Raw genomic sequence first — 13,822 nt, forward strand, 5'->3', positions numbered from 1 at the left:
ATAATGAAAGGGTTTTCCCAGAAAAGCAAACACCACCAACTAAATAATACTAAAACATTGAAGCTGACTTATATATTGCACATAAAAAACTATTATACATAGCAAAAACGTGTAGATAAGTATTAGACTCCTTGAACATAGACAGACCTTCCTATACAGTAATATCCCCTATTGATTAAAAAGATTGTGATTGAATTTGAAATAGTGATAAACTATAACTAGTTATGAAAGCATGTGAAAGGTGCTTAGAGAGGAATTACTGTATCACAAACCTCAAAGCATTTAAAAATAAGTAAGAATGTTTCTGCCTAGTTGAAAGTGAAATTTTTGTTTAAACAAAGGCTTTATAACTAACAATTGGAAGCTCACTTAAGTAATTATATTACTAATTTCACGCTGTGCTGTCCATAGGTACCAAAAATTGTATAAAACAAATAATGCTAACTGTATAATAATAGCTTTTAATATTAAATATCACATTATACATGACAGTGAAGAAGAGAATACAAGTTTCCTATCAATATTCGAAGTGTTAGCCATTGGTTTCCGACGAAGCGTAGTTACATCAAAGTGAATTTGCTATATATTGCATAGTAAACGTGCACTTGTTGCGAAAGCAAAACCAACTTTTCCTCAGTAAGTTTGAAAACAAATGAATTCTTAAGTTAGCTTAAAAAACTTGGTGCAATTTTATATAAATCTATTAAAACACCAAAAACATTATTCTCACTCAGGAGTTTATTAGGAAATAACGCAATAACAATTATTATTTTGAAGTCCAAACGGTCAGTCTAAGTCACCGATTATACCCTAGGAAGCTGGATGAAGACTTATTATAATCGACGCCTAATTTCTAATAAATTTTGACAATCCTATCTACAAGAGGCACTGATTATGTTTTTCTTAATAATAAGCGCTTATCTCTACCCTTAAAAAGAGATACATAACGTAAATGCCAAAGAGAGTAGGTATAGTCAGTAGGACCCTTAACTGGCGCGTCCTCCGATTTGTCAGTAAGGGCTTATGAAAATAAAATTCGGGAGTAGATTGATCACTATCAGATAGTTTTCGACGAATCGGATTAGTCGATCGAAAATCAATGCAATTGGCCGAAAACCTCAACTAATAGGGGTCAATTTGATCCAGATTATAATGTTCGAAAAAGACTAACGATAAATCCGCTAGTTAAGACCCGTTTAGCTATATGAATCTGAGTGATTTCAATAAATTTCACCGGTATTGAAAACTAGAGCGTCCCACTGCCAAGTTCTTTCAAATGTTTCAGATTGGCAACTACTAAAGCTGTCCTACACGAGATCTTTAACGGTTTTTTCAAGTTGATAATTTTTTTAGTTGCAAAGAAAAATCGTATGCTCGTATGTGACTATGACACGAATTGGTACTTTGCAATTTAATCACAGAATTAGAAAACCATTCCTGACAAAGACCACCCTCCGAATAACCGCAAACTTTGGAACACTTCACAAATTTATCAATACATTGTACAGGACTGACACAGACGTAAAACACAACCATTGAATAAGCACACACGCGCAATCCTGTATACTTCAGATAAGGCGAGTTGATTTATCTAGATACATGAATATTCACAAACATTCGTTTTTGGAACACTTCTCACAACTCATGTTTTGCTAGTTTGCAATGTCCAAAATCTTGCTATAAATAAATTACAATATACCGAGTTTTACACTTTTCAGATATACAGTGTAGCGAAAAGTGTCTGCACACCACGGTTTTGTTTGCTTTTAGATCCAGAAGATTGAAATTTTGTATCAACCCTCGATACATTGGATCAAAAAAGTATTGGCGTTTTAAAATATATAAAAACTGAAAACACCTATCGTAATTCCTAATATTATTTTGTATAAGATTTACGTAAATTAAGCACAATTCATCAAAACATTTATGTTATAATTGCACATATACTGTATACAAAAAGTCCAGTAACCATGAAATATTTCGGAAAAAATACAATTTATTAAACATTCTTTATATAAAAATTGAAGGAGTTTAAAAATTCCACCATTCTACAGTATTCAGAGATTTACAAGGTGCGCCAGAAAATTTTTTTGCAAACAGTGAATTTAAATTATGTTTTCTTTCTTATGAAAAGACAAACTTTTTATTGCATTTTTTTATTCTTCCTTGCATTCTGAACATATTTTAATGTCTACATGTTTTAGGACCAACTTTAGCAGTTCAGCAGTGATTACAAATATAAAGAAAACCAAACGAACTTATTTTTATTTGATTAAGTGCTTGAAAATGTACCGATGCGCCCAATCTGATTATCTAAAAGGCCATTCTTAGTGTCATTAAGAAGGGTGATACCAATGTGCCTTTTTTTGTCTAATTTATTTAGTAATCAGCTTACTTCCTATACAACTTGGATAGGATGGGAAAGTCAAATAGAATGACCCCCTAGATCACCGGACGACTTTTGACTTTTTACATGGGGCCAGTTAAAAAGTAAGGTGTATGCCATGAAACCGGCAGATTTAAATGAATTAAGAAGAATTACAAACAAATGCCATCTCATTAATGTTGAAATATTGGAACATGTTACTGAAAAAATTCTATTGCAATTTAGCTCATTGTCAAGCAGGTCAGGAGGCACATTTTAAGCACTTTTTTTAAATAAAAATAAGTTCATTAACATAAGACCAATTTTCTTTTTTTAGTTCTGCAATAGCTACTGAACCGCTAGGATTAGCCACAGACCATGTTATATGAAATATGTTCAGACTATAAAGATAAATCAGAAAATGTCATTAAAAGTTTTCCATTTCATAAAAAATAAAACATAATTTCATTTCACTGCTACTTTGTGACGATATTTCTGAATACTCCAGAATGGCAGAATATTCACACTCCTTTAATTTTTATATAAGGTATGTTTTAATAAATTGTGTATTTTTCGAAATATTTCAAGGTTACTGCGCTTTTCGTACACAGTATATACAATATTATAAAAACTTAAAATATATTAGTGGAGGAATAGGAAATCATTGATCGAAAGTACGTACAACATCTTTTCCAGTCGATACCAAGACGTTTACAAAATTCAATTAATTGATCACTGATTGAATCACTGGAATCTGAACACGCAAATAACCGTGATGTGCAGATACCTTTTGTTACTAGTGTAAATCCTGATAAGGCGAGTCTACACATACTTAACACTAGGGATGTCAATGGTTTCGCTAGTAAGATTTTTAACTTAGCTGCTTAGTGCGAAATATGATACCTGGAATGCGAAACATGCAAAATCGACGCTAAATTTGTAGTTGAAATAGATAAAAAGAAAAGTCATTAATGCAAAGCCTTTAGGGTCTATTAATTTAAACATTTTTATAAGCGCTTTTGCTAATCGAACGTGCTAAAAGCAAGGAAAATAGTAAATCCCTCAAGATGTTTGTATGGCACTTTGTTAGTTCCGTAGACCACTTTTTTGGTCATTGTTAATACAAGCTACCATCAAGAACTACGTAGTCTACCAAAGCGAGAATGCAACTAGTAAGTGGCAAGCCGACGTGCAAATGCTGGATTACATACGCAAATTAAACCAGCAACACTACCACAATATTGAATATATTCGACATGTACCAAAGTCTATGTTTGCATTACGTACAAATACATAAGATTGCCGCCATTACTATATTTTCAAGATAGGCACGATCAAAATAGCGCTCGCACACTTTTACAACAAAACTATTGAACATAAAATAAAAGACGATATATGAACTTGTGACTAAAATCATTTGATAAATTAAAAGTTGAAATGTATGAACATATCAACAAATCACGCACAACAATAAATAACAGTTATTATCATGTATATGTATAGATATGTACAAAAGCAAGGAAAATGAAACTAATTCCAGCTCTGTAAAACACTTAATTATCTGCAGGTGTAGTTCAATCAATGGCTAACCGCGTGATAGATGATGCATTTTTTATTATTTTAATTGTGTCTATCTCAAACATAAATAGATCCGTGCATGTGTAAACCCACCTTTAAATCTCATTGCTCAAATGAGACATAAAACATAAAAAATATCACACTTTGACTAGAAAATATAGATTCGATTGGATGTAGAGTTTAACATAACTTGTTCGAGAGTACAGGATAGTAAATATTTCAAGAAAACTTATGCTTACTTAACATACATGTTAAGGAAGAGAGAGATATCACAATTTATACCAGGTGGTTAATATTGCCAGGCTATTAAGAAGTAGGGCGCATTTTCAGTACATTCAGAAGCTATTTTCTGCTCCAAATAGATATATAAAACTTGGTTATAATTTGCACAAAAATTCTTATATTTTAACCCAGTATTTTGTCTGAAACGCTCCATACTTCCTTATTGTATCAATGGATAAAATGTTTGATCATTGTTCCATTAGGCATATTCTTACTTTAAACAATTTATCTGAATTGAAAAAATACTGGATATGTCTGGAGACCTATATTGTCATACTCTAAATAAGATGAATTTATATAGAAACGTTTAAACACATATTTGAGACCCTTTGAGAGTTTATCTTCCCCCCTTTTCTCGTAAAAAGTTGGTCATACGAAAAACTTATTTGTCTCTTAAATACCTCTAACCCCCTAGCCATAAGTTTCCAGGATAACTAACGCGTTATAAATCCTGGGGCTGAACGATTGTATTATTATTAAGGCGAACTGGATTTTCATTATTCCAGTTCTCATCTGGGGTAATATCGCTTCGGTGACTAGGACCCTCAAAACCCGGATTAAGAATTATGTTTGGGAGCAACTCTATAATCTCAGGCTCCTCCACCACTGAAATCTTACGCTTTCAGCCAACGCCAACATTATTAGGATATTTACCATTAGGAGACATCCTGCATTCCTGGTAAAGGAGCACACACGTCCCCAAACCGAGAAGAATCAGGGCGCCCATAACCACCCCTACAGCGACGGCCCACCATCTAGTGTCGAAGTGTTCAGCCCCTTTGAAGAAATGTCTGGCTAATTCTTTAGTGAAAAAAAGAGGAAATTGAGGGAAACACCAAAAAGATGGAGAAGGAAAGCAAAGAGAGGCGAGGCTTGTCGGGGCTGCTACCTACAAGTGCTCAAAGGAAGCTCTAAAATACTTTGAGAATAGGCCAAAATACATGCTACAAGACTTGAAGCATTGAAGCTTGCTCTTGCAGATTTGTCATAATACAGTTCAACACATTTAGTAAAATGACTAATTACCTGCTTCGGAATACTGACCCCTGGTGGTCCCTAGAACGTACACTAAAGGGCTCCGCCCAAGTTGATTTGTCGCCCACATTCTAAATTCATAAGTGGTGTTTGGTTTCAAGCTGAATATTTCAACTTGCCTCTAAACAATCACAAGATTATTTATATTATTGTAGAGAATGATTATTGAATAATATTATGAAAGGAATATTTTTTTGTGGTCACAAATACATATTTTTTGCTACAACTGTGCGGTAAGCTGGCCTTACTACACGCATTTGCGAGCTGAAAGTAAAGCTTTATCAGACTTGTTTTGGAAAACGTTTTACCATACACATATCAAAGTGGCATGTGCTAGCTTCATAAATTGTTAGAGGTATCTCACATCGGCATGCATGTGATAAAACTTTTTATAGAATGTGTGCATACCAGGATTCTGCTGCACACTAATATTTAGTTTAACTTGGAGAAGAATTTTAAATAAAGCAACTACTATGCTTACTTACAGCGTTAGGTGGAATGTGATTTGGAGATACTGGAATCCAAGTACTATTAGTAATTGCCAGCCGGTATTGGGCAGTAAAATTTATTATAGGGTACCCACCAGTCCCATTAACTTCCCACACTAGTAAAACTAATACTGTAGCAGGTTTTATTGAAATTATTAATGGTGAAGGTGGTGCTATAAGTGAATTAGAATGGACATAAATGTTGAGAAGTGTTAAATAATTTGCACTTAATTATGTTAGTTTAGATTAAATGTTCTATAAGGAGAACTCAACTTACATTTTACAGTGACATTGACCTTCCCTTTAATATCTTTGACATCATTTTCTCTGATACAATTGTAAATTCCCGAATCTGATTTTTCAACTTCCTGCAGGTACAAAGATCCATTTACTAATACAGTCATTTTTAAGTTGTGACTTTGCACTTTGCCTTCTCTTTCCCACATAACATCTCTTGAATTTAGTAGAGGACATTTTATTGTTAAGTTGTTTCCTATATCTACTGAGAGTTTTTTGATAGTGGCAGCTGAAAAATCATTTAAAAATCCTGTAATATCGTGGCCGATAGAAATTACTTTGATTAAAATGAAATGACCACTGAAAACATTTATACTTTATTTAGTATTTCAAGCCTAATTGTAATATTCAACTATATGCTAGTTCAAATTTTGTTAAGGAGGTTGTTGTACTTATGGACAAAAAAGCATGTTTTCATTGAGTGATGATATTGTGAAATTCTACATTGCTCATTCCAAAAATTGCCACTTATTACATAAAAAAACTTATGTGGAACAATAATTAATGAGACATATGATGAGTTTCATGATGAAATTGTTAATGTAATAATGGTTTTAAAGAGACTATGCAGAGATAAATTGTTTCATGAAATGACTGCAAGTTTGCCTGTATCATGGATTAACATTGTCAAATCTTTCATACAGCTACTAAATGCATAGTCATCTTTGATATCTCAACTTCACACCTCTGTCTTGTTCACTTGTCCTCATATTCCTCATGGCAACCTTATAAGTTTTATTTTAGATGTATATCCGCAACATACAAATAACGAAGTATTTGTCTCTTTTATACGTTATGAGTAATTCTACACATTTTCCCATAAAAGAAAACTACAGACCTTTGACATTAAGGGCAATGGAAATGAGGCACAATACCGATCCCAATGTAAAATACATAATTCCATACCATATCTTCAGGATATAAAGTCTGTAACTGTAAACTATAATTGTTAATAAATCAAGTAAAAAACGTGAGAATAAACTATTAGAAATACGAGAAGAATCAATAGAAAACTGGATACAAACACAAACAAGCACTTTCCATTAGTTCCAATGTTCAATCAGTTTTGACTTTGGCATTGGTTGACATTTAATTAATAGGGACTTTCTATTTTCCAGAACAGGTTGAGATAGGCTTTGAACGCACCTAATATTAGTCTCTCACACCTTTACTTCTGGCTGATGGTTCCTAACTGTCCTCATTGGTATAAACTAATACTACTGTCAACGTCCATCTGCCACAACGTTGACAATTTTAAAACAACAATCATTAGAAATAAAAACATATATTACAAAATTTTGATTTTTCGAAATTTGAATAAACAACTGCGTGTAATACGTTACACCTTTAAAACTTTATAATGGTAAATATTCAAAAATTAAAAAGCCGGTCCTGTTATTTGGAAAATCAAACATTACACAGGATGTTTTAGCTTGTCTTGGTACTTGGGGACATGCATATTCCACACAGATGCAGCAGTTTACCAGCAAAATTTAAGAAACTTCTAGTCCCAGGTAGAATACAGCACATTCTCTGTACTGGCAACCTATGTACCAAAGAATCTTACGACTATTTAAAAACCTTAGCCTCCGATGTTCATGTTGTCAGGGGCGACTTTGATGATGTATGTGATTGCCATTATTCTGTCAAGGTCATTTACAAATAAACAATTCTCTTAGAACCTAAACTATCCAGAGCAAAAAGTAGTCACAGTTGGACAATTTAGAATTGGACTATCCCATGGTCATCAAGTGGTTCCATGGGGTGACCCTCAAGCCTTAGGTACTCATAAATTTGTTTTTAACTTGTGGACTCAGCGAATTTCTTTACAGCTTTAATTCAACGTCAGTTAGATGTGGATATTCTGATATCTGGACATACACATAAATTTGAAGCTTATGAACAAGAAAACAAGTTTTATATTAATCCAGGCAGTGCCACAGGCAGTTACAACGCACTAGACATGTAAGTTAGATTGAATCTTATATAACTTTTTTAGCAACTTTACAAAATTTTTAGGACTATAACTCCTTCATTTGTGCTTATGGATATTCAAAATACCACGGTTGTAACTTATGTTTATCAGCTTGTAGGTGATGATGTAAAAGTTGAAAGGATAGAATATAAAAAGAATTAAATTTTAGTTCTATTTCCATATGTTATCATTCATATTTTTATATCTTTTTATTATTAAGTTTTCCTATGCTATAATTATTAATGGATGCATATATTAATAAGTAATATGTTTTTCAAATTCAAGTAATTTGTAATATTAATAGAAAATAAAATAAATACCAAATTAATATATAATCAACAATATTTATTTACAACTTAAAACCTGAGTGAATTGCCACAATGCCTAAGTTCAAATTCTCATAATTAACTTGCCTAAATCCTGCTTCTTCTATCATATTTTTGAAACACTTCTGAAAATTGATTTCACTGAATTATAACAAGATTAGATATTTTTGGGAAACTTTACTTGATTTGGAAATTGTCTAATACTCCCAATTAAATATTCGTAAGGCTTCCACTGACCAGCAATTAATTGTCCTAGTACTGGTATGACCTGAAAGCTGTAGTGATCATATACCCTGCAATAGTAAAGATATTAATATTTAATATACTGAAATAAGCTTGCATGTAATAACCATTGGGCTATAGAATTCTCCAAGTGACTAAATTCAAGACATAGAAAGCGGCCTCCTGGTTTTAAGACTCTAAAAGCCTCACTTAAAACTTTGTCTGTGTGAGTGCAATTTCTAATCCCAAAGGCAATGGTGTAGGCATCAAAACTATTATCTGAGAATGGTAAATGCTCTGCATTACCTTTAAATAACAAATATTTAATTAACGCAAAACAATGATCATAATAATTAAAAAAAAACCTTCTTGCCAAGTTATGAGTTCTGGATCATGTTTAAGCACTTTACTCTTTTCTTTACCTACTTCTAGCATGTCAGCATTTATATCAAGAATAGTCACATGACAATTTTTAAGGTCATATTCCTTCACGTAATTTAAAAATCGGAAAACGATGTCCCCTATAATAGTCTGTAGGTGAATTAACCAATTGTTCATTGTCCTATAATACCTGTGCCTCCTGCTACATCTAACAGTTTAGTATCAGCCACGGGCCCTAGTTTTGATACAAAATAATCTTTCCATATTCGGTGAATGCCAAAAGACAGAACATCATTCATTATATCATAATCTTTGAACACATTATGGAATACTTCATTTACTAAAATATTTTAAAGTATTGAGAAAATCGTAGAACAAAAAAATTTTCGGTTTAACCAACCTTTCTCCTGTTTCAGTGTTTCTGGAATCTTTTCAAAGCCAAAGTGTGTGATTTTCTGCTCTGGAAGGTTTAGATTAGTAAGAGTTTTGAGATTTCTTGAAAGTGTTCTTGTAGAGGTAATAATTCTATGAAATTTAATAAAAGACATTGATGTAGTTCAATAGTATTTAATTACTGTCGAGCTGTAAAATGAGATAAATCACAATTAGTTACTAATTTCTCAATTTTAAGTTAAAAATGAAAATACAGAAATAAAACACAGGTAGATGGAGAGGTTAGCAAAGTCAAAAGCGACATTTCATAGCAGTAACTTAGAAGGTTACCGGTGTAACCGATGTAACCATGCCAAGGTAAAGAATAACAGATCTTTTTGGATTTTTCATTAAAGTGCAAGTAAGTTACATGAACTGGGAGGTTTTTTTTTTCTGAACACCGCAGCGGTGACTCACATAGAGAAATTCCAAAGCAACTCCTCTAAGATCTACCAAAAGGAAAAATTGGTGCAAAGAGTTGCTCTTGTAAAGGCATTCACGGATTAAATTACTCGAAACATTTCATATAGAAAAACAAAAGTGATGTAACCATACCGCGTCTATGAAATGAAGGAACGGATCGGCACTGCAACACGGACGAAAAATAGGTCAGAAATAAACAAGTGACAGAGATAAATAGCAAAAACAGTTGTTCGAAATATTACTGAATGAGAGATGATAAATTTTACTTATTACTTACAACTACCTGAATAAATTCTTAATTATGTACTAATAAAAAACATGATTTATTGGAGCCTTTCATTTAATGAAATGTGTATAAAATGCAAATAGAAATTTAGGATTAATAAGATATTTTAACATTTTCAACAGATAGGACCACTGGACGATTTATTAGGAGTCAACACATTTTTTGCTGCCTTTTTCGTGTTCGGATAGGTATAATAAAGATATAACTATACGTTACTTGCATCGTTGTAACAAACCGGTGACCCCATCTTCTCTCAAAAAACCGTTAACTGTCACTGTACATCTCACCTGTTATTAGCAAATTATTTTCGTCTTTCATGCTCGGTTATATATCTGATGTTTAGCTCCATCTGGTGTTCAAGTTTCGCATTTGATTTTGTTTATCTGTCAAAACATTTAGTTTAATTGCAGGTGGTATATGATAAAGCTTGTGTTTGTTTTACTGTTTACCTTATTAATTAACATTTAACAGAAACTAGATACCATAAATCGACAGACTTACTTTAGAATAAAGTTTGCACAGTAAGATGGCTGTTAGGACATACGGGGATAAACCTATTGCTTTCCAGCTTGAAGAAAATGGCGAGTATTATTGTGTTGGTTCGGAGGTAAGCGCCGTAGCCTAAAGATAAATGTTAAACCGTATAATATTTTCCATCGTGCAGTTTACGTTTCTTATATTAGATTATTTTAGATTTGCTTATGCTTGGTTTGTAGGTTGGCAATTACCTGCGCCTCTTCCGAGGGTCCCTTTACAAGAAGTACCCGGGAATGTTTAGACGTTCCATCACCAATGAGGAACGAAAAAGACTTATAGACTTAGGTCTTTCACAGCATTGCTTAGCGAGCAGTGTATCTCTACTAAGAGCTTCTGAGGTTGAGGATATTATAGAAGGAAATGATGACAAGTATTTTAAATAAATCATACTACAGTGGACAAACTTTTGATGAAATCTTTTGAAAAACAGATATAAAGCAGTCTCAGTCCACACTAGTGACCCACCACTCCCAAGGGAAAGCAAGAGCAAGAAGAACACTCAATGGGTACCCTCATTGCCAAACTCCAGCCATTTGGATGCAGTTCCACAAGCAACTCCTATCAACAGAAACAGGGTGGCAGCCAAAAAGGTAAATATAATTTTTACTTGTCCTCCATCCATCCTAACACACTATTGTCCAAAGATATCTTCTTTCTTTGCAAATGTCAAAAGTTAAGTTGAATTATACATTGTTCAAATTCTCTTCCTTCTTTCAATATTCTGTTGTAAACTAGTACATATACTTGAAGTATCCCTTTAACAAGTAATTTAATTTCTCCATGGTTTCTAATAGATTGAGCCTTTCAATAAATTTTGCTTATTTTCTTTTTCAATCAATTGCAATTACTTTACAATGGCTGATCACTGTATAAAACATTTTGAGAGCAGTAGTTTATGATCTGCTTTAATCTTTGTACCTCCTTTTTAATTTTTATTGGAGTAGTTTTTAGGTTTTAAAACATTTTTTTACAATTTAACAAGTTGTGATTTCTAATGAATGTAGGGAGCTAAAATGAAACATTAATTTTGAGTGCTATAGATGCATGAAAATGTAAGGAGTAGTTTGTAAAATCTAAACTTTCTTTAATTTGTTCTTACAATTATTTTTTGTCATGTGATCCATATTTTTTTCCACCCTTGGTCACAGTTTTTATAATTATTTGGCAGGTGAGAACATTCCCTTTATGCTTTGATGACACGGAGCCTCAGTTGAATATTGAAAATGCTTGTCAGGCCGAATTGTTAGTACCCATTAGATTGGACATGGAAATTGAAGGGCAAAAACTGAGGGATACTTTCACATGGAATAAAAATGGCAATCAACACAAAATTTTCTAATAAATGACATAAATTATTGTTTTTATTCTTGTAGAAAGTCTAATAACACCAGAACAATTTGCTGAAGTTTTGTGTGATGATCTCGACTTGAACCCACTTACATTCGTGCCGGCAATAGCACAGGCAATTCGACAGCAATTGGAAGCATTTCCCAATGAACCTCCAAGCATCATTGAGGATAATGCTGATCAGAGAGTAATCATAAAGTTGAATATTCACGTAGGAAATACTTCTCTGGTTGACCAGGTATGGGCAAGAAATATGACTGTAGTTTATATTGTTAATTATTTTAAAACATATAGGTTGAGTGGGATATGAGTGAAAAACAAAATAATCCTGAGGAATTTGCTCTGAAATTGTGTTCCGAGCTGGGCTTAGGTGGAGAGTTTGTAACTGCAATTGCCTACTCTATTAGGGGGCAGTTAAGCTGGCATCAAAGGACTTACGCTTTTAGTGAAGCTCCTTTACCCACTGTGGAAGTTCCTTTTAGGTATGTCTTAACGTTTATTTATTTTCAAGATATACATGATAAAAATAAGTGCATGTATACAGAGCGAAAATATTGAACTGGACCGCCCTTAGGCTCCCTTAAAACGTAATTACCGACAATATGTAAACTTATGGCTAAAATTATTTGGTAAATTAAAAGTTGAAATATATGAGCACATCAATAAAATCACGCAAAATAATAAATAACAGTATCATATATACGAGTACGTACGAAAACAATGAAAGCAAAATTGACTGAAACTTTATAAAATAATTCATTATCTGCATGTGTACATTAATCAGAATCAATCAGGTGGGCACGTGGTGAATAGCATGTTTATTGTTGTTTTTATTGTATGTGTCTTGAAGATAAATAGATTATAGTAAGATTTATACGTAAACAAGTTCATTTTATCGGTAATTAGGACACCATCAGAATCAGACCAATGGGCTCCGTTCTTGGAGACCCTGACTGATGCGGAAATGGAAAAGAAGATCAGGGATCAGGATAGAAATACGAGAAGAATTCGCCGCTTGGCTAATACCACACCCGGTTGGTAAATGAGGATTTTGAAAAAAATATAGTTAAGAATATATTGCATTGCTATCTCTGTGTAGTAATTTTTATTTAATTGATTAAAGTGATAATGATTGGGACTTATAATCAAATAAATATAATTTACAAATTACACTTAATTTTTTTATTAAACATAAAATAAAAATTAAAGTATGTTAATTTGAAGTAATTAATCGAATTCAATTAAATTGGGAAAAATTTGGCATCACCGCTTGGGGATTTTTTTATCGTTTAAATATGAGAGAGCTGCGAGTTTTAATTTGAATTTTTCCTTTTTAATTTAATCGAACAAGAATAAGTGTATTTTTTGAGAAGCTTATATGAAAATTGGCATTTTCTAGTAATATGATTCTACGTAATAATTCTACAAGATAACAAAAATTGGGTGCTCCTTTCTGGGAGAATCTGACTGTGCTGAAATGGACGGAAGTAACGAAGACGGATGAAGCCAAACAAATGGAAATAATCTGCCGTTCCCGTCAATTTCTATTTAATCCGCTGATGTATGTAATGATATTTAAAGTATATTTCAATAAATAAATTGAAAGAGCAACTTATTAGATCACTTGTTTTGAGCTTTCCAGTAGCAAATGTTAGGCAATCTGAAACAAACTGGCACAACTGCATCCTCCCCCTTCCCTAACATTTTAATTTTCAGGCGTTGCCAAATTTAAAATTCTACCATAATTTCTATTAAACTATAGCGCGATGCTAAGTGAAGGAATTTTTCATACTATACGTGAACTGATTCTCACATTTAAATAATAGCGCCACCTATTTAAATACATCA

At 32.8% G+C, this 13,822-nt stretch overlaps 4 protein-coding genes across 8 annotated transcripts; 2 read left to right on the forward strand and 2 right to left on the reverse strand.

Moving 5' to 3' along the window:
- Nucleotides 1-57: 57 nt before the first annotated feature.
- On the reverse strand, nt 58-7,213 carry LOC136345112 (protein turtle homolog B). Of its 3 annotated transcripts, none has more exons than XM_066293131.1 (6): nt 6,884-7,213; nt 6,026-6,274; nt 5,746-5,921; nt 5,252-5,381; nt 4,880-5,026; nt 58-4,831 (listed from the first exon to the last, which is right to left on the reverse strand). In XM_066293131.1, the coding sequence occupies exons 1-6, from the start codon at nt 6,939-6,941 to the stop codon at nt 4,668-4,670; spliced, it is 924 nt and encodes a 307-aa protein (XP_066149228.1). In that variant the 5' UTR covers nt 6,942-7,213; the 3' UTR covers nt 58-4,667. The 3 variants fall into 3 exon arrangements, with proteins under 3 accessions (XP_066149228.1, XP_066149230.1, XP_066149229.1); XM_066293133.1 differs by having other exon boundaries at nt 6,952-7,211; XM_066293132.1 differs by having other exon boundaries at nt 4,880-5,002; nt 6,884-7,211.
- A 41-nt stretch (nt 7,214-7,254) lies between these two features.
- Vps29 (vacuolar protein sorting 29) lies at nt 7,255-8,362 on the forward strand. 2 transcript variants are annotated; one of them, XM_066293135.1, is made up of 5 exons: nt 7,255-7,408; nt 7,478-7,669; nt 7,725-7,827; nt 7,878-8,010; nt 8,065-8,362. In XM_066293135.1, the coding sequence occupies exons 1-5, from the start codon at nt 7,406-7,408 to the stop codon at nt 8,180-8,182; spliced, it is 549 nt and encodes a 182-aa protein (XP_066149232.1). In that variant the 5' UTR covers nt 7,255-7,405; the 3' UTR covers nt 8,183-8,362. The 2 variants fall into 2 exon arrangements, with proteins under 2 accessions (XP_066149232.1, XP_066149233.1); XM_066293136.1 differs by having other exon boundaries at nt 7,272-7,408; nt 7,468-7,669.
- On the reverse strand, nt 8,345-9,903 carry Coq5 (ubiquinone biosynthesis protein COQ3, mitochondrial). Its single transcript, XM_066293134.1, has 6 exons — nt 9,350-9,903; nt 9,140-9,289; nt 8,934-9,089; nt 8,697-8,874; nt 8,528-8,639; nt 8,345-8,471 (listed from the first exon to the last, which is right to left on the reverse strand). Exons 1-6 carry the CDS (start codon nt 9,495-9,497, stop codon nt 8,370-8,372), a joined length of 846 nt encoding a protein of 281 aa, XP_066149231.1. The 5' UTR covers nt 9,498-9,903; the 3' UTR covers nt 8,345-8,369.
- Nucleotides 9,904-10,461: 558 nt separating this feature from the next.
- On the forward strand, nt 10,462-13,592 carry Snr1 (SWI/SNF related, matrix associated, actin dependent regulator of chromatin, subfamily b, member 1). Of its 2 annotated transcripts, XM_066293130.1 has the most exons (8): nt 10,462-10,697; nt 10,807-10,997; nt 11,058-11,217; nt 11,796-11,943; nt 12,001-12,212; nt 12,269-12,456; nt 12,881-13,008; nt 13,374-13,592. In XM_066293130.1, the coding sequence occupies exons 1-8, from the start codon at nt 10,617-10,619 to the stop codon at nt 13,379-13,381; spliced, it is 1,116 nt and encodes a 371-aa protein (XP_066149227.1). In that variant the 5' UTR covers nt 10,462-10,616; the 3' UTR covers nt 13,382-13,592. The 2 variants fall into 2 exon arrangements, with proteins under 2 accessions (XP_066149227.1, XP_066149226.1); XM_066293129.1 differs by lacking the exon at nt 13,374-13,592 and having other exon boundaries at nt 12,881-13,144.
- Nucleotides 13,593-13,822: the final 230 nt, after the last annotated feature.

This window comes from Euwallacea fornicatus, chromosome 18 (assembly GCF_040115645.1).
Source record: "Euwallacea fornicatus isolate EFF26 chromosome 18, ASM4011564v1, whole genome shotgun sequence".
Lineage (NCBI taxonomy): Eukaryota > Metazoa > Arthropoda > Insecta > Coleoptera > Curculionidae > Euwallacea > Euwallacea fornicatus.

What these genes read in the sequence shown, in the direction of transcription:
- LOC136345112 (XM_066293131.1), bottom strand. Translation starts at nt 6,941, where the DNA reads ATGTATTTTACATTGGGATCGGTATTGTGCCTCATTTCCATTGCCCTT. An exon ending in CATTGCCCTTAATGTCAAAG is followed by an intron (nt 6,275 to 6,883) that starts GTCTGTAGTTTT and finishes ATGATTTTTCAG; the next exon opens with CTGCCACTATCAAAAAACTC. An exon ending in ATCACATTCCACCTAACGCT is followed by an intron (nt 5,382 to 5,745) that starts GTAAGTAAGCAT and finishes GTGATTGTTTAG; the next exon opens with AGGCAAGTTGAAATATTCAG.
- Snr1 (XM_066293130.1), top strand. Translation starts at nt 10,617, where the DNA reads ATGGCTGTTAGGACATACGGGGATAAACCTATTGCTTTCCAGCTTGAA. An exon ending in TTTCACATGGAATAAAAATG is followed by an intron (nt 11,944 to 12,000) that starts GCAATCAACACA and finishes TTATTCTTGTAG; the next exon opens with AAAGTCTAATAACACCAGAA. An exon ending in ACTGTGGAAGTTCCTTTTAG is followed by an intron (nt 12,457 to 12,880) that starts GTATGTCTTAAC and finishes ATCGGTAATTAG; the next exon opens with GACACCATCAGAATCAGACC.
- Coq5 (XM_066293134.1), bottom strand. Translation starts at nt 9,497, where the DNA reads ATGTCTTTTATTAAATTTCATAGAATTATTACCTCTACAAGAACACTT. An exon ending in AACACTGAAACAGGAGAAAG is followed by an intron (nt 9,290 to 9,349) that starts GTTGGTTAAACC and finishes AAAATATTTTAG; the next exon opens with TAAATGAAGTATTCCATAAT. An exon ending in ACTCATAACTTGGCAAGAAG is followed by an intron (nt 8,875 to 8,933) that starts GTTTTTTTTTAA and finishes TGTTATTTAAAG; the next exon opens with GTAATGCAGAGCATTTACCA.
- Vps29 (XM_066293135.1), top strand. An exon ending in TCAGGGGCGACTTTGATGAT is followed by an intron (nt 7,670 to 7,724) that starts GTATGTGATTGC and finishes CAATTCTCTTAG; the next exon opens with AACCTAAACTATCCAGAGCA. An exon ending in GGGTGACCCTCAAGCCTTAG is followed by an intron (nt 7,828 to 7,877) that starts GTACTCATAAAT and finishes ATTTCTTTACAG; the next exon opens with CTTTAATTCAACGTCAGTTA.